The 25,930-nt window shown below is 42.0% G+C and overlaps 1 protein-coding gene across 1 annotated transcript in view; it reads right to left on the bottom strand.

Annotated features, from left to right (window-relative positions):
- Positions 1-25,930, bottom strand: part of KDM4B (lysine (K)-specific demethylase 4B) — a 96,984-nt gene that overhangs the window by 48,346 nt on the left and 22,708 nt on the right. The window contains exons 5-7 of the mRNA XM_014952881.1: positions 25,817-25,866; positions 16,344-16,447; positions 1,251-1,388 (exon numbers count right to left, since the gene is read on the bottom strand). Coding sequence (XP_014808367.1) covers positions 1,251-1,388; positions 16,344-16,447; positions 25,817-25,866 — 292 coding nt within the window. The remainder of the gene's footprint in view (positions 1-1,250; positions 1,389-16,343; positions 16,448-25,816; positions 25,867-25,930) is intronic.

The following is a 25,930-nucleotide window of genomic DNA, read 5'->3' as shown; positions in this document are numbered from 1 at the left end:
TGTGGGGTGACAACCATCTTCCTTTTCCAGTTGGGTTAATGATGTTCACTTATTAAAAATCAAAAATAGGAAGAAACAGCATGGGGTCTTTTTGTGATTCTACAAGATCCCTTGAAGCCTGCGGTGCCAGAAACAGCATGAGCCCCAGGAACAAAAAAGAGTGACTCGTGTTAGTCACAAAGCGGCCACTCAGGCTAATTAACACACAACATTGATTGCTACCAAATATAATTCTGTGCAGAAAGTTTCAGCTTGGCTCAAAAATGGCCGAAGGCACTACAGTGAAAAGGTGGTGGTTAAAGAGGGGGGTGTCAAGGCCCCCAGTGTCACCATTTGGTAATCGTCTACCTCTTACTGCTCTCAGAACATAAACCTTTGTAAAGGAAAAGCAGACACCACCAGCCCCCTTTGAACAGCTGGTTTTGTCCCAGATGCATTAGGATGCATTCCAAAAGTTACAGAGTCAAGTTGAGCTGACAGAAGAAAATAATCAAAGGAGATATTATAAATGCTATTCTAGAGTGAAAACTAAGTCTGCCTTTCTGGAAAGGAGCATCTGGGGCAATTTTCAAATGCTACCCCCTCTGTAATCACTTATTCCTTTTCCCGAAGACTGTGTGGAACTGATCCTCAATTTAAAAATTCACAGATCCTATGGAATCAGTTATGCTGAACGGTTTTACTTCTCTCTTACAAACAGAGAGTGCAGTATGTGAACTGTTGTGCAAACCATCACTGACTTGAGAACAAAAGAGAACACACAAAAAGTTTGCCCTAATGAGAAATAGCCATTTCAGCACAACTCTCCTCTTCAAACGTAACTGAGTGCACAGATTAGAGAAATTCATATATTTTCAGGTTATTACCACTGTCTTATTGCAGCTTGAAAGTATTTCCAGCTTATTCCTTCCCCTTCAGTATGTACCTAATGAATTGTATTCAGTTACATCACTCACCTTACTCACTGTGAAATGCAGTTTAGATGCATCAGAAAACTAATCCCAACTTACTAGTCCCCAGACAACCTCTTCACAAGGTGGACATTCCATCTAGCATTTGAGAACGTCACTGTTACACCCTCAAAACGACACGAATTATTAACAGGCACAAACCAGCAACGTGGCACAATGAAAAAGCACATCGTCAAATCAAAGGCACTTTCCATTTTGTTCCTCAGGTTACGTCTCTCATTTGTGTGTCCGTATTTCAGAAGTGGTTTGAAATGAGCCCTCATCCCAGCAGACACCTACCTGGGTTGCCATTTTTCCGTAGTCAATCCATCGCAAAGTGGCGAAGTTGGTAGACTCAGCACAGTTGAAGCCATGGTTGAAGCCGGCATGGTAACCGTAAGGAAACGTGATCATGAACTCTCCAGCTTCCTGGGTGATCTGAAAAACAAAAAAGGAAGAGACACCCCACACATCAGTTGATGTAGCAGCTTGAGAACAGAGAACTATAGAAAAAAATTCACTGGTTAAATCCCTCTCAACTGGAGGGTAGGCAGAACAGTCACTGCCAACTCTTGGCTAAATCTAGAGCAATTTCTTTTAAACTGTAGAAATACCCTGAAGTGTTTCTATTAAGGAAAAAAGGCAATACAATGGATGGGTCACAAGATCTGAACTATTTAGACTCACAGGCTCCAGTTACAAAAAGGGTCTCAGGCTGCAACATTCCAAAAGATCAATAAATCTTTAGAGGGTGACCACTTTAGCTCATGGCAAGTCCAAACCTACACTCCCACCACCACGCTGCTGGAGCCAAGACAACTGGATTTCCCCTCCAGAGTGCACTCTCATTGCAGGGTCCTACTGAAGTAGGTGTTACCTTTCACTGCATTTCTTTCCCAACTCACATTTATCAGTCTCTTACTCCCATTTGTTCACCCATAAGTCAAACAGCCTAAAAACTACAGCCCACCATTCATCTACTTAATTAAAATTAAAACAACACTAAGCATTACGGACATTATTAATATAAGGTTTAAAAACTCTGAAGATTACAGCTGTAATAAGAGGTCAATCAATGTGTGATGCTTCTGGTAAACCCTCTTTTTAAATCTTATGCAAAGAAGACATTGGGGAAAAAAGTAATTTAATTGTTAGAGATCATAAGAGCAACTTGCGGTGATACAGCGGGCTTGGAGCAACCCTTCCAGTCCAGCTCTTCAGCTGAGCAAGCCTTTGACAGCATCTCCCTTCTAGGGATTTAGGAAAGAGGCAAAATTCGCCCTTCCCTGTCTTTCCAACCCAGAAGCACTGACAGACCTTTCCAGGCAGTCACACACCAAGCAAATCCTTTGGGATTCCTTCCCACCAGCAGTAACTCAACAGAGCAGATCAGAGCCTGCAGAGATTTCAAAGAACCTGCACCTACGAACACAAGGATGGGTCCAAATAGGAAATCTTAGCAGACATTAGCAGAATAATACTTTTTTAAAAAGAGAATAAAAACTGGCGTGACAATCCAAGAGGTTTCTGCAGTATTTTGGGATGAGAGGTGCCGAGTCCAGTCTGTACCCAGCTCCACAGAACATCCTCTCATCCAGCCCCCTCCATAAATCAAAGGGGAGCAGGAGATGGCTAACTTCAGAAGACGGAAAGATTATGTTTCTGTCAGAAAATCTACATCCTGGTGTCTTCATTTCGAGCCCACAGTGTATGTCCTCCGTGTCACTGCTGTCAACATTATCCCTACAATAAATTAGAAAGCACTCAAGATGATGGATAGGCCATGCAGAAAAGTAATAACTATTGAAGGAAAGCCAGCACAAGCTGCCACTCATGGAGAAAGCCCGAAATTTACTGACTTCTGCAAGCTCTTGAAGAATAAATGGAGAAATCAATAGGAGATTACAGAAATACACATTTTTAATTATTAAAAAGCCCTAGTATTGATCTGTTTCTTTTTTTCCAGAAGTAAATACCATTATAGAGATTTATAAATGCGTGCCTATTCACTCCATTGAAATCTGCCAAGAATGTAGATGAAGGGATCCTATCTCTGTTTGTAAAGAAAAATGGCACGTTCTCTGTTTCCGAATAATAGCGATCCTCCTCCAAAAGCTACTATTTCAGGACAGGAGGTATTCACATACAGGCTGCTCCGACTAAAGAGATCTCCTCCTCCTTTTTACATATAAAAACATCCTTCCAGTGAGTGCCACAGAGGAGAGAGAAGCTGTCATAAAAAACATACTTCCCCCCCCCCCCCGACTCTGTAAATCTGGATTGGGAATGATATTTAAGTAACATGTTAATAATCCCCCTTCCTTTAAAATGGTTGGGTTTGACAGTGACATAGTCCTCTAGGTGTACACTGGTCTCTTCTACTTTTTGTAAAAATTAGGGAGACAAGAATCGGATTCTTAGCATTAAAATGCATATTTTTCTATATATACTTAGTACAAAGGAGACACCAGACATTAACCTGCAAAAAACCTTCATGCCACAAATCACGGTGGGAAGATTCATAGGGGGAAGCCCAGGTAAGCAGGAAAAGACTTTTAACCCAGCAATAAATTACCAACTCCCTAATTTAAAGCATTAGTGCCCATCCCCATCACCATACGGCCCAGCAAAGCTGACTTGGGATAAACTTGGGAGGAAAGTTTTCCTCCGTTGCCCTTTTACAAACTCCTTCAGCTCCTCTTAGTTGGTTATTGATCAGAAATCAATTAGTATGTAATTACTAGTCAATGCCACTTTCCTCAGACAGACGGAAAAGCAAACATACAGCAATGTATTACTCTGGAGAAAAATATTCACATCTACAACATTCAAACATTTGAAGTCCTGCAAGATTTTTCCCTGGCTTTGTGAGCCCCGGCAGAGCCTGGAGCAGGGCCCCAGTGAGCTGCTGGAATGAAATGGCAGAAATTAATTCCCATTTCCTATTCTCTTCCATTCTGAGGACGACTGCACGGCCCCAGAGGATCCCATGGCAAACTTCATTTAGAACAGCTAGTGTGTACCAACAGGTACTTTTTAAATTATTGTTTTCAACTTCTTTAGATAAGCAGTGCATGCTTTTTAGGCTCTGTTCAACCAATTACTGCACCATTTAGGGCTTCTGGTTAAAACAACTTCATCAGGAAAACACTGCAAGAAGTAGCAAGACAGAGTTCAACTGATACTGGAAGAGAAAGAAGCATAAAAAAGCCTCAAACTTCACAGTTTAGGACCATAAATAAAGATAAGGTCAGACAGATTTTTCAGGGGCTTGCACTGACTACAGTTTTTGCACTTTTTTCTGAATATGGTCGGGATAGAGAATGTCTTTTATCCTCTATCAAAAGTCATTTCTCAGGGGGGCACCTATGCATTAAACTGAGATACATCCCATATTCTAACCCACACATCCACTGCCCTGAAATTTGCAAAGCGAAAATCCTTACCCAAAAAAAAAAAAATCAGATCCCACAATTGGGCGTTTTCGTGTTATTTTCAAGCGTGTGTGGCAGGTAGCTGCGTTTTCACCCTTGGGAATTAGGTTCCACAGATTGAATTACAAGAAAAATGGTTTGTTGCTCTCTACGAACAATTTAATATCAAGCCTCATGTGCAAACGAGGCCGGGTCTGGCCACCCAGGTTGAACCATAAGCACCACGTTGCTCTGTGCAAGTCTCCCCTGCACTGACAGCAAGCTCATCTGACAAGCCAGATGATCACACTTCAAATTTCATTCATCATAGCCTTCCACTAGGAAAAATGAAAGTCTCTGGAGCAGTAAATTGAATGAATTCATAGTTTTTATGCTATAAAAAAGCCAGGATCTTTTACTTCCATCTCAAGGAATCACTAAGCTCATCAAATAGGTGCTGCGCTGTCTCAGGTGGACTAACCCTAGCAAAACCATGCTTAAAAAAAAGAAAAAGATCCGAATTTGAGAGTTTACTACGAAAAAGATGGCTATAATACCTACAGATGGTGGTGCAAAGGGGATGGGGAAGGATGGAATCAGTCAGAATCAAGGTTTCTTTGACACTTCCCCCTGGACATGAGTCCTGGTGCCTCCAGCCCAGTCCTGTTCCCCACATCCAGAGGCTCTGTGCCTACACAGCAGTTGTTGGACCAATTCTGCACAGACACTAAATCCATGGTAAGAATGCTAAGGCTGAAGAGATTTACTTCTTGCCAGAAGACTTTAAGAATAATCACATTAAAACGATCATACCAAACCAACATGACCTCTCATTTCACATAAGAGGACTTAGGAGATTCCTGGATCCGTACTGGCTTAGCCGAAAAGGAACCCTTACACAACAGAGAACCAGCACAGCTCACTCCAGCTTTACTGGTTCATACTGGATCCAGGAGAAAAAAAAAGCCTGCGTTCAAGAATGACCAGTGAGTTACGCTGCCTGTTGATAAGCCACAGCATCTATATTAGTTTGCCCCTCTCCACCTGGAGAGGGTCCCTAATTGAGAAGGGTAGCGCTAACGAAAGCTTTTATGAAGAGAAGCACTTCACAGTTTGAGTGTCTTGGCCAAACCACAAATCCTCATTTACAGGCAGCCACCTGCTATAAACCGATAGGATCCATTTAGCATAATAATGCATTTAGAAATTAAGCAAATTGCTCCCCAGTGGCTTGCAATAATCTTTTTCCTTAAAAGAGGGGTGCTGTGCTTCAGGCACCCCAACAACCAGCCAGTGTCTTCAACGTGTCTTTGGTACGTACCCGGTCGAAAGGAATGCCGTACTTCTTCAGGATCGAGGGCGAAATGAGGGTCATCTTGTGACGGAGGAAAGCATCACATCCCTGAGAGCTGCCTGGAAAAAATCCTGTGGAGACATTAAAAAGAGGAGCCTCACTATAGGAACATTCTATCCAATCATTATTTAAGCAGGGACAAGCCGACAAGATGAAAACCTGTCTCAATACTTTATAGGGCTCAAAACAATAGGCGGACAAGCGAGGGTGCAGTAATTAGCACATCCCTCATTGTTTAAAATACCAGATAAATTTCATGACAAAAACTTGCACATTGAGAACCTCAGGTTTCTATGTGTGGGAATAAGCAGCTTGGCCAAAATCTCAGTAAAACCCTAACAAATTAAGACACAGAACCTGCCTGTCTCAAGTTTGGGTGAGTACCCTGAGCCCTGAGCCACCCTTTGGCTCAACAGGGACAGGGAAAGAGTGACAAACACACAGCACCTTCTCCAAACACTGCTCTGTCCCTTCTATACCTTCTCTGGTGGGCAGCTTTCCTGGGAAAGGTATATAAAGTATAGGATTCCAGACCAACCTGCCCTATATATCACCCTCTAAAGGAAAAAAATAAGCATATTCAGTCAAAAGAAAGAAAGGAAACAACAGGTATCGGTCACAAGGAAGGTGGGACACTCCTTCACTGGCCACAATGGTCACTACTGGGTCTGGCAGAGACACCACGATCCCACCCAGCACCTCAGCACGATGGGGTGTGAAGTTCTACCAGAGTCATGAGATCCACGCCGAGCTATTCAAACAAACTACAAATCACTGAAAACACTAATGTCTTGGTAAAAACTGAAGAAACCTCTCCCTGTCAGCACTTTGCTCCCAGGAATGTCAGTTAAAGCGGCGTAACACCATTTTGCTCATGCCCACGTGTCCCACTCCAAGAGGGTGATTTAATAACAAATTATGTGTTTATAGGGATTGAAAAACATCGCCATTTAGGAAAATAAATAACCCAAGCTCTGGAAACAAAACTAATTGATGAGACATAATGGAAGGGGTTTCAGAAAGTGAAAAGGATTACTGGATTCCAGGTTTTCTTATATTTTTGTACTAAAAGCATTTCAATTAAAATTATGACTGTCTGCTACCCAGTCTGTCGTCCCTCTCTGCAGTTCCTCTTTTTAATGCACAGTTTAAGTGGCTCTCATTAAAGCTACTAATAAAGAAGCACATTTTAAGTGATTAGCACCAATAACATGGCAACACATTAACATTCTCTCCATGGGCTCCACCACTCTCCCAGTGAGCCCATTTACAGCTCAGCTATTCATTTTCCATATTAATTGCACACTCATTTCTCCACGGTAAACTCCTTCATGGTACAGACAAGGGGGGCACAGGACAGGGAGGACACCCCAGCAGTGACACCACTTTGCTGTGGCTTCAAAACGTCACCCAACCCAACTTTAAAAGGTACCAAGCAACAGAAAACTAAAATAAAGACGAGATGATCGATAAATTGCTTGTAATATATACATTGCCAACCATCGGTGTGTCTCAGAAATCGACCATCAGTAAAAATAATTTATAAACAGCAAGAGACTTCGTCTTACTGATGCCAGACTTTGGGGTGGTATTTCAGATTCTACAGAACGCAGGTCATCCGGATTTATTGATTTTTCTAACAGATGAAAAAGTAACTTCTAAAGCCTGGCCAATGACTAAACTGAACTGCAGCTTTGAAAGGCAACATTTCCGAGCAGCAATTTTCAATATTATTTGTATTTAGGAAACATGGCTCTCAGTGTGCAGGAAAACAATACTGCCATGCCCTAGGACATTTATGCCCATTTATTCTACATTTATCCTACACAACAGTTGCTCCCTTTTTTATTCAAGTAGGCACAGTCACTAGAATGTCAGACTGCCAGCAAGCAGTGCCATTATTATGAATTTCCTTACTTTCTGGAAAAACACGACAGAACTTTTTTTCATTTTGCATCACAATGCACTCTTCCAGATTTTCCTGCCTGTTTCTGCTGCACTAACCTCACCAACAGATTTAAATCATTAAAGTATGCTTCACTGAAGATGAAGCACATAGATTTTGAGTTAATTATTCTGGGACAGGAGCTTTTTTTAGCTGGGCAGGCCTGGAACATTTGCAAGTGAACAAAAATAGCAACAAAAAAACCAAACGCAGCATCAACAAATTAAAAAAAATATATATTTCTGTGGTCAGATATCTTCCCTGAAGCTTCCAGTGTGACCACCTGGAAATGAGCAAAAATGCCAAGGATGGGATGCAAAGTCTGTGCTCCTGCTGGGGCAGGTGACTCTTTCTTGATGACCTTGGCTGGGAGGTGGGCAAGGACTCGAGACACAAGGCAAGGACTCGAGACACAAGGCAAGGACTCAACCACAACGTTTTTGGCAGCTCTTTGTAAAGCCAAGAATTTACAGCCAGCCTGCTGAGAGGTGGAAGTTTATCACAGGTCCAGCCAGCCCTGCTCTTTGGAGGATGAGGCTAGAATGAAAGGGAAGCCACCAAACACAGTGGGTGTCGTTACAGAGTGAAGTGAGACCCCCACCAGCCATTCTCCATGAACGCTGTTGCTGAATTTCTAAGCACTTTCCACTTAAGACTGAACGTAATCAATGCTAATACTGGATATGTAATATTTATAGTATAGGAAGAAAGAATAGTTCCTACCACCCTTTTTTCTGCAGATTGCAGGGGACGGGGTGTCAGGAGGACCCCCAGGCTCCACTTGGCACTGCTGGAGCAATGGTCACCCCCTCACAGTGACACTCCTTCTGTTACACACCGAGATGAACGACAAGGCCCTTATTAAACCCATTTCCCTGCCATGGAAGCATTTGGTCTCAATCCCTCAAAATTCAAGGTGTTTTCTATCATAAAGCATTTGGTCTCAATCCCTCAAAATTCAACGTGTTTTCTATCACAGAATGCTTAGATTGGAAGGGACCTTGAAGTCCACCCAGTGCCACCCCCTGCCCTGGGCAGGGACACCTCCCACCACACCAGGTTGCTCCAAGCCCCCTCCAACCTGCCCTTGAACCCCTCCAGGGATGGGGCAGCCCCAGCTTCTCTGGGCAACCTGGGCCAGGCTCTCACCACCCTCACAGTGAAAATTTTCTTACTAATATCTAATCTAAATATCCTCTCTTTCAGTGTCAAACCCTTCCCCCTCATCCTATGGCTCCCCTCCCTGATCCAGAGTCCCTCCCCATCTCTCCTGGAGCCCCTTTAGGTACAATTTGAGTTTGGGCCACGCTGCATCAGAAGACAGAGGCTTTGAGAAAAGAGTCGTAGTAGTAGGAGAGTTCACTGACAAGTTTTCTGACTCTGAAGCTCTTACAACAATGAACCTCTTGCAAGATTAAATAACGGCCAGTTCAATGTTGATTCTTTATCAATATGTTTAAAAACCAACCAAGAACACACCCACGTGTCTGCCCAAAGCTCACCTTTCGCCAGGCGTTCCAGCCTCTTGCCGTGTTCCGGAGGTATGGCGTACCTGGGAGAAAGGTAACACAAAAGAAAAGAAAAAGAAAAATCACTATAACCTGAAAACAGTGAAAGAAAAAAGCGGCTAGAAACAAGTGTGGGAATAACTTTTAGCCCAGCAAACTTACAATTAACATCTGGAAATACAACCAACATCTTAGAAGTCTGGAAGGTATCAATAACACATAATTACAATACATGGAAGAAAGCCAGTATTTTAATAAAATTCCTTCGACATGTTATATGATGTGTGGTATTTTTCCTGCTATTTTTTAAATCGGTATCACAGAAGGAAAATCGAGAAGACAAAGTGATGAGACAGCACTGGAAACCCCAGAAATAAATCAGTGCAGGGAAGAGCGGGCATGTTTTCCGCTGGAAAGAGATCTGCAAAATAAAACCATGAGGTTTGTGCTAAAGATTGAGAGGCAAAAAACTTCAGATGGGCTGAAAAGGTGTGATGGAGGGTCTGTGTACATTGAAAAAAAATGCAGAAAAAGGCTTCTAATAGTTGCAGAAAAAGTGCTGTGTGTGATGTTTATTTAAAAAACAAACAGAAAAGTTTTAAACAGTTGGTTTTCTTCTCCAAAAGTTGTTCCTTATCTTCCTGCTTCGATGTTAGACCACCTCAGTATTCACCAAAGCAAAAATCGGGCGATGAAGACTTTATGTATTCAGGTTCTAAGGAGGTAACTAAATGCCATGATACACTTAAACATGTTTAACAGGACGACACACATAACAATGTCAATGGAATTTGGTAAATTATTGTTTACATACTGCAGCGAATTAAATGCCTCTCTCATACCATTTTTTATAACAGTGAATTTTGAAAATTTACATTTGCAAGAATGACATTTATTGCCAGCTATAACTTCTGTTCCATGTGAATAATAAAAAATGCATTATTTTTGTTATTTCCAATAAAGATGTCAAAACCATCGCGCCTCATTATAACAAGCTGAGAACAGGATATTGTTGCAGGCAACTGCACAATCTCAACAACAGGTAAATAGTATTGCTCTAATTATCACAAATATCTCAAAATACACCTGATTTTACAGGACTTTCCATCAACCCCTTTGCTCAGTTTCTCAATTTTTAAGTCTAAAGTTTATCTACAATGTAAAGAGAAATAACAGAAGTTATATCTCATATTGGTTTTGTACAAAACCGAAATTTACCTGGTGTGGTCTGGCAGGTTAGAAAAGATGATAAAGGACAGAAATCATACATAGGATGCTTCAAGATTTAGACATTAAGCCGATTTAAATTGATGGCTTAAAAAAAAAAAAATCTAAATGAAAACAGTATGTAGCACCTAATCTTGTAAAATAATAAATATCGCAATGGGCTCCCAACATTCTCCAACCAAAGTTTGACAGTGCCTTAAATTGCATAATTATCAAACAATTCAATTTCATTTGTCTGGGACAAAGCTAGTGGCTTTCCTTTTACAAAGACCATTCATCACTTACATAAACGTGATAAAACTAATCCCGATCCAAAGCTCCTTTGTGGGATTAATGTCCCTTAAAACAGGGAAATGAGACATTCCATTCCTTCTGGGAAAAACGCTGAAGGATTGGGAAAGAACTAATTTATGGCTACAAGGCTGCCGATGATTAATGTAATATCCCCCGTCTACAATGCAACCTTCACTTAATTAGTGCCTGTAATTGGGAGTTGTAAAGATAAGATTAATTGAATCTTGAGGATGTTAAAAGTTTAATACATTGGAACATGGTTATTGTGTTATCTGAAACTGCAGACTGCAAAAAGCCAAGCGGAGCTCTTTAGAGAGAGGTCCATGGAGAGACAAAGAAAAAGGACTTGCTTGGAGAGAAACCAGCAGGAGAGGAGGAATTTCCAGCCTGTAGAAAAGAACTATATGTAATAATATACAAATCAGAAAACCCTACCACAGAACAGCCTCTTGGTAATAGCTGACTCCAATTATAGAAATTAACTTTTTTTTGTTTGGGTCAGTCTTTTAGGAAGCAGAGCCCGTGACATCCTTATACGTTTATTCTTAGGAATTCACAAAATTAACTGCAGGAGAGAATTAAAAGTGGGTCAAATTTTGCTTTTAAGTTACACTCCCAAATCTGACTGATTTACATAAAGATAGGCAGTAAGGAAAGAATTTGGGCTGCTATTTAAAACGAGTAAGAGAAACAGAAGGCTCCTGCAAGGACGGCACAGATTGAGCCAGCTCTATTTCGACAGAAAATGATTGATTATAAGGTAGAATAACAACGGAGGCGACACGGAAAGATTAGAAATTGCTGCAATCAAAGGAGGACTGTTATTGAGCACGGAAACATCCACCAAGGGCTGGCTTTTGTGTACGACCTTATGGTACCATCCTCCTGCTCTCACCATGACAAACGGCCGGGCGCTTCGTGGGGATGAAACTCCAAAAGAAAGAGAGAAAGAGAGAGAGGGAACCCCCAAAACACCGTCGTTCCGTAGGATTTCTTACCCCACCTCTCACACCCACGGCCGGGGCTCGGAGCAACAGCAAAACATCCTCAATTCCAGAGACAACTGACAAGATTATGCATGGTAAAGCATATCCAATAATTTCTTTCTCTCCAATAATTTCTTTTCTCTCTTCTCTTTCTCAAAGTCCTGTGCATGACTTTGAATATTTTAAGATTTTTTTTTCCGTCCCAAATAATATGGTTATTTTCCTTTACTAACCCAGCCTAAATACTGAATGTAGTAGGTTTCCTCTAGAAAAATACCCCCAAACTCCACCCTATTAAAATCTTTTAAAAAACACTAATCAAAACACATGTAAAACTGCTTCCCTTTTCTGCCCCATTCAGATCAGAGCACAAATACATTCCATGAAGACAAAAATAATAAAAAAGAAAATCTCAAAAATAAGCAAAATATCACTTTTATATCAAAATAGACTACAATATGCCCGGATTGGGCTGTTGAGACTGAGAACTGCCTGATGCTTTTCACCCCTGCTGAGGGAAGCAGTTTGGTGACATCCCTTTGCCCCAGCAGGAATGAATTAGGTGCAGACAAGGACTCACTTCGATCCGACCCCGAGCAGACACTTCCTTTTAACCACAGCAAAGACAGAGCAAGGATTTTCCACAGCCCCAAACAACCTAAACTAAAGAGAAGTGATGGTGGCAGCATAAATATGTTACCAGCCCTTCTTAAGAACCAACTTTTTATAGACTACTTCTGCTTCAGAGAAACCATCTGCAGCAGCCCCCAGAAAACACATCAGCGCCCAAAACGCTGACCTTCAAGCGCAGAATCTGTCTCTCCTGGTTCAACCTGGTTCCCCAACAAAAGTGAAGTTTTACTTAAATAGTGCTCAACCAGCAACTGTTTTTAAATATATCGAACTGTCAAGAAACTGGGCTTGCAAACACACCGAGAGACTAATGTCCCAAGGACGTACGGCCCAGGGTCAGCCTTGCAGTGGGTGACCAAGACAAAGGGCTGAGTTTAAGCTGAAAAGCTGCCACTCAGCAATTTTTGGGATTACACTGTGAATAACATCTCTGGCTGCTTCGCCAGGGAACACAAGATTTACACAAGAGGGGGAAAAAAATTCAAGATATAAAAGAGTTCTAGCTATACGACTCAAATGTCATCTTACCCCGAAGTCAACAATCTGAAAGTAATATATTGATCCTGTTAAATTACCTTTTCCTACTCTTTCTACCAAAACAAGAGAAGGGCCCTGAAATGGATTAAGTATCACTTTTACAGATTCAGAACTTACTGTTCTATGTGAAAGACTTTCAGCTTCCCAACTTGTTTCGCAAAACCTAATCCATGCATTTCTGATCTCTACTTCTGCAGAGTTTTTTCTGAGTTCTTGAGTATCCTGCAAAACGGATTCTGGTGATAATTACTAGACATGGGGGTCACGGGGCCAGAGGCATCTGCCCCAAAGCTACAATGGGTGAGACAAATCATTTCCCTACAGTCATAGTTTCCTTTTGGTACCATAAGTTTAACCGGACAGTCCCTTTTTCACCCTGAACACAAAAGAAAGATCCTTCCTATTTGCCATAAAGGATGCCATTAATAGTGTAATTTTCTTGGTGTTTTGTTTATTCCCCTGGAATGGCTTGATGGATGCGGATAATTATCAGACTATAAAAGCCAGCAAATGTGCTATTTTCTATCGCTCTAAATCATCAAACAAATAAAGTGTGAAACAGCATTTTTGAATACAATTTTCCCCTCTAATGGCTTAGAATTATTATCAGGAACAATGAAAATAAATAAGCAAATGTCTTGTGAGTTAAGAATTAAATGAGTGTGTCAGTAAAAAAGAGCAGACAGATCATCCCAGGATACAAGGACCAGTTCAGAAGATGTTAAGAGATGACATAACGGGGAAGTCACTATGGCAGGGACAGTTTCCAGCATCAGGTGCTCTTCAGGGACTTTCCAGCCCAGCTCAGACTCTGTCTCCTCACCACTGCTTCTTCAAAGAGGGTGCAATTCCATTTTGTCACTGTCTTGGCCACTGAAAGCTATTAAGAACTTTATCCATAACGAAGGCGGTCCTCTACTGGTTTCTCTCCATTTAAGAAGAAATTCTTTACTTTGGAAGACTTTCTTTGCTGGGAGGGTGGTGAGAGCCTGGCCCAGGTTGGCCAGAGAAGCTGTGGCTGCCCCAGCCCTGGAGGGGTTCTAGGTGAGGTTGGAGGGGGCTTGGAGCAACCTGGGCTGGTGGGAGGTGTCCCTGCCCAGGGCAGCGGGTGGCCCTGGGTGGCCTTTAAGGTCCCTTCCAATCTAAGCATTCTATGACAGAAAACACCTTGAATTTTGAGGGATTGCAACCAAATGCTTCCATGGCAGGGAAATGGGTTTAAGCTCTAAGGTCCTTTCCAACCCAAAGATTCTACAATAACTGTCTTCCCCTGAAGCCATCACCTGCTTTGGCAGAGGACCAGACCGTCCTGTCCCTTAGCTCAACCTCCCCCCAAAGCTTCCAAGACCTTTTCTTCCTACAGTTGTCACACACACATGAGTTTTTGATAGTTCCAACACCTTTCCTCCCCACCTCATTACGCATCAGCCTCTCCCTGCACCCACACAGAGCAATTAAGCAATGATTAGGTTACTAAATCTCTTGCACCCACACTCTACTAGAGACTGGCCACCACGGGCAGGAGGATCGACCACAAGGCTTTGGAAATGTCACTTCAGTCCGATTCATGGGAGAAGGTAAGAAAGTTAATTTCACAGTGCCTGCACAAGGTCTGGCCAAACAGGACCCACGCAGTTTAACAGGCTATAATTACTGAAATAAGGAACAGAAACAAAAAGAGAACAGCACATTTAAAATGCCTAAGACCATGTGTCGAGCTGGGGGTTAGTTGTCTGTCTTCAAAGCAGATTTATTTGTGCCAAGAATATTGACCCTTTGAAGATGCAAATGCCAACCTACTCTCAGTCATGACAGGCAGAATAAAAAGCTATTATTTCAATCTCTGTAAGACAAAGTGTGCCCATAAGCACATAATCTGAACCCTGACCCTTCAACCCATCTTTAGCCCCCGTGGCAGCAGTGATGCCTCCGAAGAAAACCCCTTAGTCCATCAAGAATATTTATCACCCAATAAAAGCCATTAAGAACCACCACTCCATACAGGGTAGTCCCTCATTTGCAAAATTCATACCCTGCTTCAAAGGCCTAATTTTTCCACAAGGTAAAACCCGTTATGATACTACATCTCCTAGCAGTGTCAGAGCAAAACTCAGAGCAACAAAAGTAGGTTTTTCCACATTATTTTGAGCTGTTTTGCAGCCTATGTGAAAAAAAAAAAAAAGGGCATATCAACAAGAAGAATGGATCGTTCCTCCGTCGATAGCGCTGTCATCTCCCTCCCTCTCATGGTCACCTTTCCTCCATGTTTCACCTCCCTTCATCCCTCTCTCCTTCCCAGTTTGTTAAAAGACAAGAAATCAACTCCCTTTCTTCTTCTCCTCATCAATAGCTGAGGCTCCCCCGCAGTGAATTTGCTGTGAAGTATCCAGTTTCCCTTCTCAAGATCACTGTTGGGAAAGGAAAAAATCTCCGGCCTCCCTCCTCCATCCCCTCCTGTTGTGGCTCCTTCACATCAAGAACGCAAACACGTGCTCCGGAGATAAGATCACACATGGATCAGAGAGCTCCTTGTTCCTGGGAAAGAACCTTTATCGAGTGTCTGCAGTTTTATCTTTAATGGATCATTTTACAGGACAATAGATGATGGAATTCAGTATCTTTAACCAGCAGTGTCAATGATTTCAAATAATGACATTTTTATTGAAATACACATAGGGAGAAAGATAAACACAGAGGCTGGGGAGTATCTGCTCAGAAAGCCATAATAAGGAGTAAATAGGTAATGACAGAACAAGATTACAACCACACAAACACACCAAATCAACCTGTCTTCTAAAGCTCGGAGAAAAATGAGCTCCTGGTGCCTCCAGCCCAGTCCTGTTCCCCACATACAGAGGCTCTGTGCCTACACAGCAGCTGTTGGACCAATTCTGCACAGACACTAAATCCATGGTAAGAATGCTAAGGCTGAGGAGATTTACTTCTTGCCAGAAGACTTTAAGAATAATCACATTAAAACGATCATACCAAACCAACATGACCTCTCATTTCACATAAGAGGACTTAGGAGATTCCTGGATCCGTACTGGCTTAGCCGAAAAGGAACGCTTACGCAACAGAGAACCAGCACAGCTCACTCCAGCTTTACTGGTTCATACTGGATCCAGGAGAAAAAAAAAGCCTGCGTTCAAGAATGACCAGTGAGTTACGCTGCCTGTTGATAAGCCACAGCATCTATATTAGTTTGCCCCTCTCCACCTGGAGAGGGTCCCTAATTGAGAAGGGTAGCGCTAACGAAAGCTTTTATGAAGAGAAGCACTTCACAGTTTGAGTGTCTTGGCCAAACCACAAATCCTCATTTACAGGCAGCCACCTGCTATAAACCGATAGGATCCATTTAGCATAATAATGCATTTAGAAATTAAGCAAATTGCTCCCCAGTGGCTTGCAATAATCTTTTTCCTTAAAAGAGGGGTGCTGTGCTTCAGGCACCCCAACAACCAGCCAGTGTCTTCAACGTGTCTTTGGTACGTACCCGGTCGAAAGGAATGCCGTACTTCTTCAGGATCGAGGGCGAAATGAGGGTCATCTTGTGACGGAGGAAAGCATCACATCCCTGAGAGCTGCCTGGAAAAAATCCTGTGGAGACATTAAAAAGAGGAGCCTCACTATAGGAACATTCTATCCAATCATTATTTAAGCAGGGACAAGCTGTCAAGATGAAAACCTGCCTCAATACTTTATAGGGATCAAAACAATAGGTGGACAAGCGAGGGTGCAGTAATTAGCACATCCCTCATTGTTTAAAATACCAGATAAATTTCATGACAAAAACTTGCACATTGAGAACCTCAGGTTTCTATGTGTGGGAATAAGCAGCTTGGCCAAAATCTCAGTAAAACCCTAACAAATTAAGACACAGAACCTGCCTGTCTCAAGTTTGCGTGAGTACCCTGAGCCCTGAGCCACCCTTTGGCTCAACAGGGACAGGGAAAGAGTGACAAACACACAGCACCTTCTCCAAACACTGCTCTGTCCCTTCTATACCTTCTCTGGTGGGCAGCTTTCCTGGGAAAGGTATATAAAGTATAGGATTCCAGACCAACCTGCCCTATATATCACCCTCTAAAGGAAAAAAATAAGCATATTCAGTCAAAAGAAAGAAAGGAAACAACAGGTATCGGTCACAAGGAAGGTGGGACACTCCTTCACTGGCCACAATGGTCACTACTGGGTCTGGCAGAGACACCACGATCCCACCCAGCACCTCAGCAGGATGGGGTGTGAAGTTCTACCAGAGTCATGAGATCCACGCCGAGCTATTCAAACAAACTACAAATCACTGAAAACACTAATGTCTTGGTAAAAACTGAAGAAACCTCTCCCTGTCAGCACTTTGCTCCCAGGAATGTCAGTTAAAGCGGCGTAACACCATTTTGCTCATGCCCACGTGTCCCACTCCAAGAGGGTGATTTAATAACAAATTATGTGTTTATAGGGATTGAAAAACATCGCCATTTAGGAAAATAAATAACCCAAGCTCTGGAAACAAAACTAATTGATGAGACATAATGGAAGGGGTTTCAGAAAGTGAAAAGGATTACTGGATTCCAGGTTTTCTTATATTTTTGTACTAAAAGCATTTCAATTAAAATTATGACTGTCTGCTACCCAGTCTGTCGTCCCTCTCTGCAGTTCCTCTTTTTAATGCACAGTTTAAGTGGCTCTCATTAAAGCTACTAATAAAGAAGCACATTTTAAGTGATTAGCACCAATAACATGGCAACACATTAACATTCTCTCCATGGGCTCCACCACTCTCCCAGTGAGCCCATTTACAGCTCAGCTATTCATTTTCCATATTAATTGCACACTCATTTCTCCACGGTAAACTCCTTCATGGTACAGACAAGGGGGGCACAGGACAGGGAGGACACCCCAGCAGTGACACCACTTTGCTGTGGCTTCAAAACGTCACCCAACCCAACTTTAAAAGGTACCAAGCAACAGAAAACTAAAATAAAGACGAGATGATCGATAAATTGCTTGTAATATATACATTGCCAACCATCGGTGTGTCTCAGAAATCGACCATCAGTAAAAATAATTTATAAACAGCAAGAGACTTCGTCTTACTGATGCCAGACTTTGGGGTGGTATTTCAGATTCTACAGAACGCAGGTCATCCGGATTTATTGATTTTTCTAACAGATGAAAAAGTAACTTCTAAAGCCTGGCCAATGACTAAACTGAACTGCAGCTTTGAAAGGCAACATTTCCGAGCAGCAATTTTCAATATTATTTGTATTTAGGAAACATGGCTCTCAGTGTGCAGGAAAACAATACTGCCATGCCCTAGGACATTTATGCCCATTTATTCTACATTTATCCTACACAACAGTTGCTCCCTTTTTTATTCAAGTAGGCACAGTCACTAGAATGTCAGACTGCCAGCAAGCAGTGCCATTATTATGAATTTCCTTACTTTCTGGAAAAACACGACAGAACTTTTTTTCATTTTGCATCACAATGCACTCTTCCAGATTTTCCTGCCTGTTTCTGCTGCACTAACCTCACCAACAGATTTAAATCATTAAAGTATGCTTCACTGAAGATGAAGCACATAGATTTTGAGTTAATTATTCTGGGACAGGAGCTTTTTTTAGCTGGGCAGGCCTGGAACATTTGCAAGTGAACAAAAATAGCAACAAAAAAACCAAACGCAGCATCAACAAATTAAAAAAAATATATATTTCTGTGGTCAGATATCTTCCCTGAAGCTTCCAGTGTGACCACCTGGAAATGAGCAAAAATGCCAAGGATGGGATGCAAAGTCTGTGCTCCTGCTGGGGCAGGTGACTCTTTCTTGATGACCTTGGCTGGGAGGTGGGCAAGGACTTGAGACACAAGGCAAGGACTCGAGACACAAGGCAAGGACTCAACCACAACGTTTTTGGCAGCTCTTTGTAAAGCCAAGAATTTACAGCCAGCCTGCTGAGAGGTGGAAGTTTATCACAGGTCCAGCCAGCCCTGCTCTTTGGAGGATGAGGCTAGAATGAAAGGGAAGCCACCAAACACAGTGGGTGTCGTTACAGAGTGAAGTGAGACCCCCACCAGCCATTCTCCATGAACGCTGTTGCTGAATTTCTAAGCACTTTCCACTTAAGACTGAACGTAATCAATGCTAATACTGGATATGTAATATTTATAGTATAGGAAGAAAGAATAGTTCCTACCACCCTTTTTTCTGCAGATTGCAGGGGACGGGGTGTCAGGAGGACCCCCAGGCTCCACTTGGCACTGCTGGAGCAATGGTCACCCCCTCACAGTGACACTCCTTCTGTTACACACCGAGATGAACGACAAGGCCCTTATTAAACCCATTTCCCTGCCATGGAAGCATTTGGTCTCAATCCCTCAAAATTCAAGGTGTTTTCTATCATAGAATGCTTAGATTGGAAGGGACCTTAAAGCCCATCCAGTGCCACCCCCTGCCCTGGGCAGGGACACCTCCCACCACACCAGGTTGCTCCAAGCCCCCTCCAACCTGCCCTTGAACCCCTCCAGGGATGGGGCAGCCCCAGCTTCTCTGGGCAACCTGGGCCAGGTCTCACCACCCTCACAGTGAAAATTTTCTTACTAATATCTAATCTAAATATCCCCTCTTTCAGTGTCAAACCCTTTCCCCTTGTCCTATGGCTCCCCTCCCTGATCCAGAGTCCCTCCCCATCTCTCCTGGAGCCCCTTTAGGTACAATTTGAGTTTGGGCCACGCTGCATCAGAAGACAGAGGCTTTGAGAAAAGAGTCGTAGTAGTAGGAGAGTTCACTGACAAGTTTTCTGACTCTGAAGCTCTTACAACAATGAACCTCTTGCAAGATTAAATAACGGCCAGTTCAATGTTGATTCTTTATCAATATGTTTAAAAACCAACCAAGAACACACCCACGTGTCTGCCCAAAGCTCACCTTTCGCCAGGCGTTCCAGCCTCTTGCCGTGTTCCGGAGGTATGGCGTACCTGGGAGAAAGGTAACACAAAAGAAAAGAAAAAGAAAAATCACTATAACCTGAAAACAGTGAAAGAAAAAAGCGGCTAGAAACAAGTGTGGGAATAACTTTTAGCCCAGCAAACTTACAATTAACATCTGGAAATACAACCAACATCTTAGAAGTCTGGAAGGTATCAATAACACATAATTACAATACATGGAAGAAAGCCAGTATTTTAATAAAATTCCTTCGACATGTTATATGATGTGTGGTATTTTTCCTGCTATTTTTTAAATCGGTATCACAGAAGGAAAATCGAGAAGACAAAGTGATGAGACAGCACTGGAAACCCCAGAAATAAATCAGTGCAGGGAAGAGCGGGCATGTTTTCTGCTGGAAAGAGATCTGCAAAATAAAACCATGAGGTTTGTGCTAAAGATTGAGAGGCAAAAAACTTCAGATGGGCTGAAAAGGTGTGATGGAGGGTCTGTGTACATTGAAAAAAAATGCAGAAAAAGGCTTCTAATAGTTGCAGAAAAAGTGCTGTGTGTGATGTTTATTTAAAAAACAAACAGAAAAGTTTTAAACGGTTGGTTTTCTTCTCCAAAAGTTGTTCCTTATCTTCCTGCTTCGATGTTAGACCACCTCAGTATTCACCAAAGCAAAAATCGGGCGATGAAGACTTTATGTATTCAGGTTCTAAGGAGGTAACTAAATGCCATGATACACTTAAACATGTTTAACAGGACGACACACATAACAATGTCAATGGAATTTGGTAAATTATTGTTTACATACTGCAGCGAATTAAATGCCTCTCTCATACCATTTTTTATAACAGTGAATTTTGAAAATTTACATTTGCAAGAATGACATTTATTGCCAGCTATAACTTCTGTTCCATGTGAATAATAAAAAATGCATTATTTTTGTTATTTCCAATAAAGATGTCAAAACCATCGCGCCTCATTATAACAAGCTGAGAACAGGATATTGTTGCAGGCAACTGCACAATCTCAACAACAGGTAAATAGTATTGCTCTACTTATCACAAATATCTCAAAATACACCTGATTTTACAGGACTTTCCATCAACCCCTTTGCTCAGTTTCTCAATTTTTAAGTCTAAAGTTTATCTACAATGTAAAGAGAAATAACAGAAGTTATATCTCATATTGGTTTTGTACAAAACCAAAATTTACCTGGTGTGGTCTGGCAGGTTAGAAAAGATGATAAAGGACAGAAATCATACATAGGATGCTTCAAGATTTAGACATTAAGCCGATTTAAATTGATGGCTTAAAAAAAAAAAAATCTAAATGAAAACAGTATGTAGCACCTAATCTTGTAAAATAATAAATATCGCAATGGGCTCCCAACATTCTCCAACCAAAGTTTGACAGTGCCTTAAATTGCATAATTATCAAACAATTCAATTTCATTTGTCTGGGACAAAGCTAGTGGCTTTCCTTTTACAAAGACCATTCATCACTTACATAAACGTGATAAAACTAATCCCGATCCAAAGCTCCTTTGTGGGATTAATGTCCCTTAAAACAGGGAAATGAGACATTCCATTCCTTCTGGGAAAAACGCTGAAGGATTGGGAAAGAACTAATTTATGGCTACAAGGCTGCCGATGATTAATGTAATATCCCCCGTCTACAATGCAACCTTCACTTAATTAGTGCCTGTAATTGGGAGTTGTAAAGATAAGATTAATTGAATCTTGAGGATGTTAAAAGTTTAATACATTGGAACATGGTTATTGTGTTATCTGAAACTGCAGACTGCAAAAAGCCAAGCGGAGCTCTTTAGAGAGAGGTCCACGGAGAGACAAAGAAAAAGGACTTGCTTGGAGAGAAACCAGCAGGAGAGGAGGAATTTCCAGCCTGTAGAAAAGAACTATATGTAATAATATACAAATCAGAAAACCCTACCACAGAACAGCCTCTTGGTAATAGCTGACTCCAATTATAGAAATTAACTTTTTTTTGTTTGGGTCAGTCTTTTAGGAAGCAGAGCCCGTGACATCCTTATACGTTTATTCTTAGGAATTCACAAAATTAACTGCAGGAGAGAATTAAAAGTGGGTCAAATTTTGCTTTTAAGTTACACTCCCAAATCTGACTGATTTACATAAAGATAGGCAGCAAGGAAAGAATTTGGGCTGCTATTTAAAACGAGTAAGAGAAACAGAAGGCTCCTGCAAGGACGGCACAGATTGAGCCAGCTCTATTTCGACAGAAAATGATTGATTATAAGGTAGAATAACAACGGAGGCGACACGGAAAGATTAGAAATTGCTGCAATCAAAGGAGGACTGTTATTGAGCACGGAAACATCCACCAAGGGCTGGCTTTTGTGTACGACCTTATGGTACCATCCTCCTGCTCTCACCATGACAAACGGCCGGGCACTTTGTGGGGACGAAACTCCAAGAGAAAGAGAGAAAGAGAGAGAGGGAACCCACAAAACACTGTCATTCTGTAGGATTTCTTACCCCACCTCTCGCACCCACGGCCGGGGCTCGGAGCAACAGCAAAACATCCTCAATTCCAGAGACAACTGACAAGATTATGCATGGTAAAGCATATCCAATAATTTCTTTTCTCTTTCTCAAAGTCATGTGCATGACTTTGAATATTTTAAGATTATTTTTTTTTCCGTCCCAAATAATATGGTTATTTTCCTTTACTAACCCAGCCTAAATACTGAATGTAGTAGGTTTCCTCTAGAAAAATACCCCCAAACTCCACCCTATTAAAATCTTTTAAAAAACACTGATCAAAACACATGTAAAACTGCTTCCCTTCTCTGCCCCATTCAGCTCATAGCACAAATACATTCCACGAAGACAAAGGAAGATTAAAAAAAAAAAATCTCAAAAATAAGCAAAATATCACTTTTATATCAAAATAGACTACAATATGCCCGGATTGGGCTGTTGAGACTGAGAACTGCCTGATGCTTTTCACCCCTGCTGAGGGAAGCAGTTTGGTGACATCCCTTTGCCCCAGCAGGAATGAATTAGGTGCAGACAAGGACTCACTTCGATCCGACCCCGAGCAGACACTTCCTTTTAACCACAGCAAAGACAGAGCAAGGATTTTCCACAGCCCCAAACAACCTAAGAGAAGTGATGGTGGCAGCATAAATACGTTACCAGCCTTTCTTAAGAACTAACTTTTTATAGACTACTTCTGCTTCAGAGAAACCATCTGCAGCAGCCCCCAGAAAACACATCAGCGCCCAAAACGCTGACCTTCAAGCGCAGAATCTGTCTCTCCTGGTTCAACCTGGTTCCCCAATAAAAGTGAAGTTTTACTTAAATAGTGCTCAACCAGCAACTGTTTTTAAATATATCGAACTGTCAAGAAACTGGGCTTGCAAACACACCGAGAGACTAATGTCCCAAGGACGTACGGCCCAGGGTCAGCCTTGCAGTGGGTGACCAAGACAAAGGGCTGAGTTTAAGCTGAAAAGCTGCCACTCAGCAATTTTTGGGATTACACTGTGAATAACGTCTCTGGCTGCTTCGCCAGGGAACACAAGATTTACACAAGAGGGGGAAAAAAATTCAAGATATAAAAGAGTTCTAGCTATACGGCTCAAATGTCATCTTACCCCGAAGTCAACAATCTGAAAGTAATATATTGATCCTGTTAAATTACCTTTTCCTACTCTTTCTACCAAAACAAGAGAAGGGCCCTGAAATGGATTAAGTATCACTTTTACAGATTCAGAACTTACTGTTCTATGTGAAAGACTTTCAGCTTCCCAACTTGTTTCGCAAAACCTAATCCATGCATTTCTGATCTCTACTTCTGCAGAGTTTTTTCTGAGTTCTTGAGTATCCTGCAAAACGGATTCTGGTCATAATTACTAGACATGGGGGTCACGGGGCCAGAGGCATCTGCCCCAAAGCTACAATGGGTGAGACAAATCATTTCCCTACAGTCATAGTTTCCTTTTGGTACCATAAGTTTAACCGGACAGTCCCTTTTTCACCCTGAACACAAAAGAAAGATCCTTCCTATTTGCCATAAAGGATGCCATTAATAGTGTAATTTTCTTGGTGTTTTGTTTATTCCCCTGGAATGGCTTGATGGATGCGGATAATTATCAGACTATAAAAGCCAGCAAATGTGCTATTTTCTATCGCTCTAAATCATCAAACAAATAAAGTGTGAAACAGCATTTTTGAATACAATTTTCCCCTCTAATGGCTTAGAATTATTATCAGGAACAATGAAAATAAATAAGCAAATGTCTTGTGAGTTAAGAATTAAATGAGTGTGTCAGTAAAAAAGAGCAGACAGATCATCCCAGGATACAAGGACCAGTTCAGAAGATGTTAAGAGATGACATAACGGGGAAGTCACTATGGCAGGGACAGTTTCCAGCATCAGGTGCTCTTCAGGGACTTTCCAGCCCAGCTCAGACTCTGTCTCCTCACCACTGCTTCTTCAAAGAGGGTGCAATTCCATTTTGTCACTGTCTTGGCCACTGAAAGCTATTAAGAACTTTATCCATAACGAAGGCGGTCCTCTACTGGTTTCTCTCCATTTAAGAAGAAATTCTTTACTTTGGAAGACTTTCTTTGCTGGGAGGGTGGTGAGAGCCTGGCCCAGGTTGGCCAGAGAAGCTGTGGCTGCCCCAGCCCTGGAGGGGTTCTAGGTGAGGTTGGAGGGGGCTTGGAGCAACCTGGGCTGGTGGGAGGTGTCCCTGCCCAGGGCAGCGGGTGGCCCTGGGTGGCCTTTAAGGTCCCTTCCAATCTAAGCATTCTATGACAGAAAACACCTTGAATTTTGAGGGATTGCAACCAAATGCTTCCATGGCAGGGAAATGGGTTTAAGCTCTAAGGTCCTTTCCAACCCAAAGATTCTACAATAACTGTCTTCCCCTGAAGCCATCACCTGCTTTGGCAGAGGACCAGACCGTCCTGTCCCTTAGCTCAACCTCCCCCCAAAGCTTCCAAGACCTTTTCTTCCTACAGTTGTCACACACACATGAGTTTTTGATAGTTCCAACACCTTTCCTCCCCACCTCATTACGCATCAGCCTCTCCCTGCACCCACACAGAGCAATTAAGCAATGATTAGGTTACTAAATCTCTTGCACCCACACTCTACTAGAGACTGGCCACCACGGGCAGGAGGATCGACCACAAGGCTTTGGAAATGTCACTTCAGTCCGATTCATGGGAGAAGGTAAGAAAGTTAATTTCACAGTGCCTGCACAAGGTCTGGCCAAACAGGACCCACGCAGTTTAACAGGCTATAATTACTGAAATAAGGAACAGAAACAAAAAGAGAACAGCACATTTAAAATGCCTAAGACCATGTGTCGAGCTGGGGGTTAGTTGTCTGTCTTCAAAGCAGATTTATTTGTGCCAAGAATATTGACCCTTTGAAGATGCAAATGCCAACCTACTCTCAGTCATGACAGGCAGAATAAAAAGCTATTATTTCAATCTCTGTAAGACAAAGTGTGCCCATAAGCACATAATCTGAACCCTGACCCTTCAACCCATCTTTAGCCCCCGTGGCAGCAGTGATGCCTCCGAAGAAAACCCCTTAGTCCATCAAGAATATTTATCACCCAATAAAAGCCATTAAGAACCACCACTCCATACAGGGTAGTCCCTCATTTGCAAAATTCATACCCTGCTTCAAAGGCCTAATTTTTCCACAAGGTAAAACCCGTTATGATACTACATCTCCTAGCAGTGTCAGAGCAAAACTCAGAGCAACAAAAGTAGGTTTTTCCACATTATTTTGAGCTGTTTTGCAGCCTATGTGAAAAAAAAAAAAAAGGCCACGCTGCATCAGAAGACAGAGGCTTTGAGAAAAGAGTCGTAGTAGTAGGAGAGTTCACTGACAAGTTTTCTGACTCTGAAGCTCTTACAACAATGAACCTCTTGCAAGATTAAATAACGGCCAGTTCAATGTTGATTCTTTATCAATATGTTTAAAAACCAACCAAGAACACACCCATGTGTCAATCCAAAGCTCACCTTTCGCCAGGCGTTCCAGCCTCTTGCCGTGTTCCGGAGGTATGGCGTACCTGGGAGAAAGGTAACACAAAAGAAAAGAAAAAGAAAAATCACTATAACCTGAAAACAGTCAAA

The sequence above is a fragment of the Calidris pugnax genome, unplaced genomic scaffold (assembly GCF_001431845.1).
Source record: "Calidris pugnax isolate Ruff unplaced genomic scaffold, ASM143184v1 scaffold199, whole genome shotgun sequence".
Classification (NCBI taxonomy): domain Eukaryota; kingdom Metazoa; phylum Chordata; class Aves; order Charadriiformes; family Scolopacidae; genus Calidris; species Calidris pugnax.
Note: the sequence above shows the minus strand (reverse complement) of the source record. Positions and strands in the feature narration are given on the sequence as shown.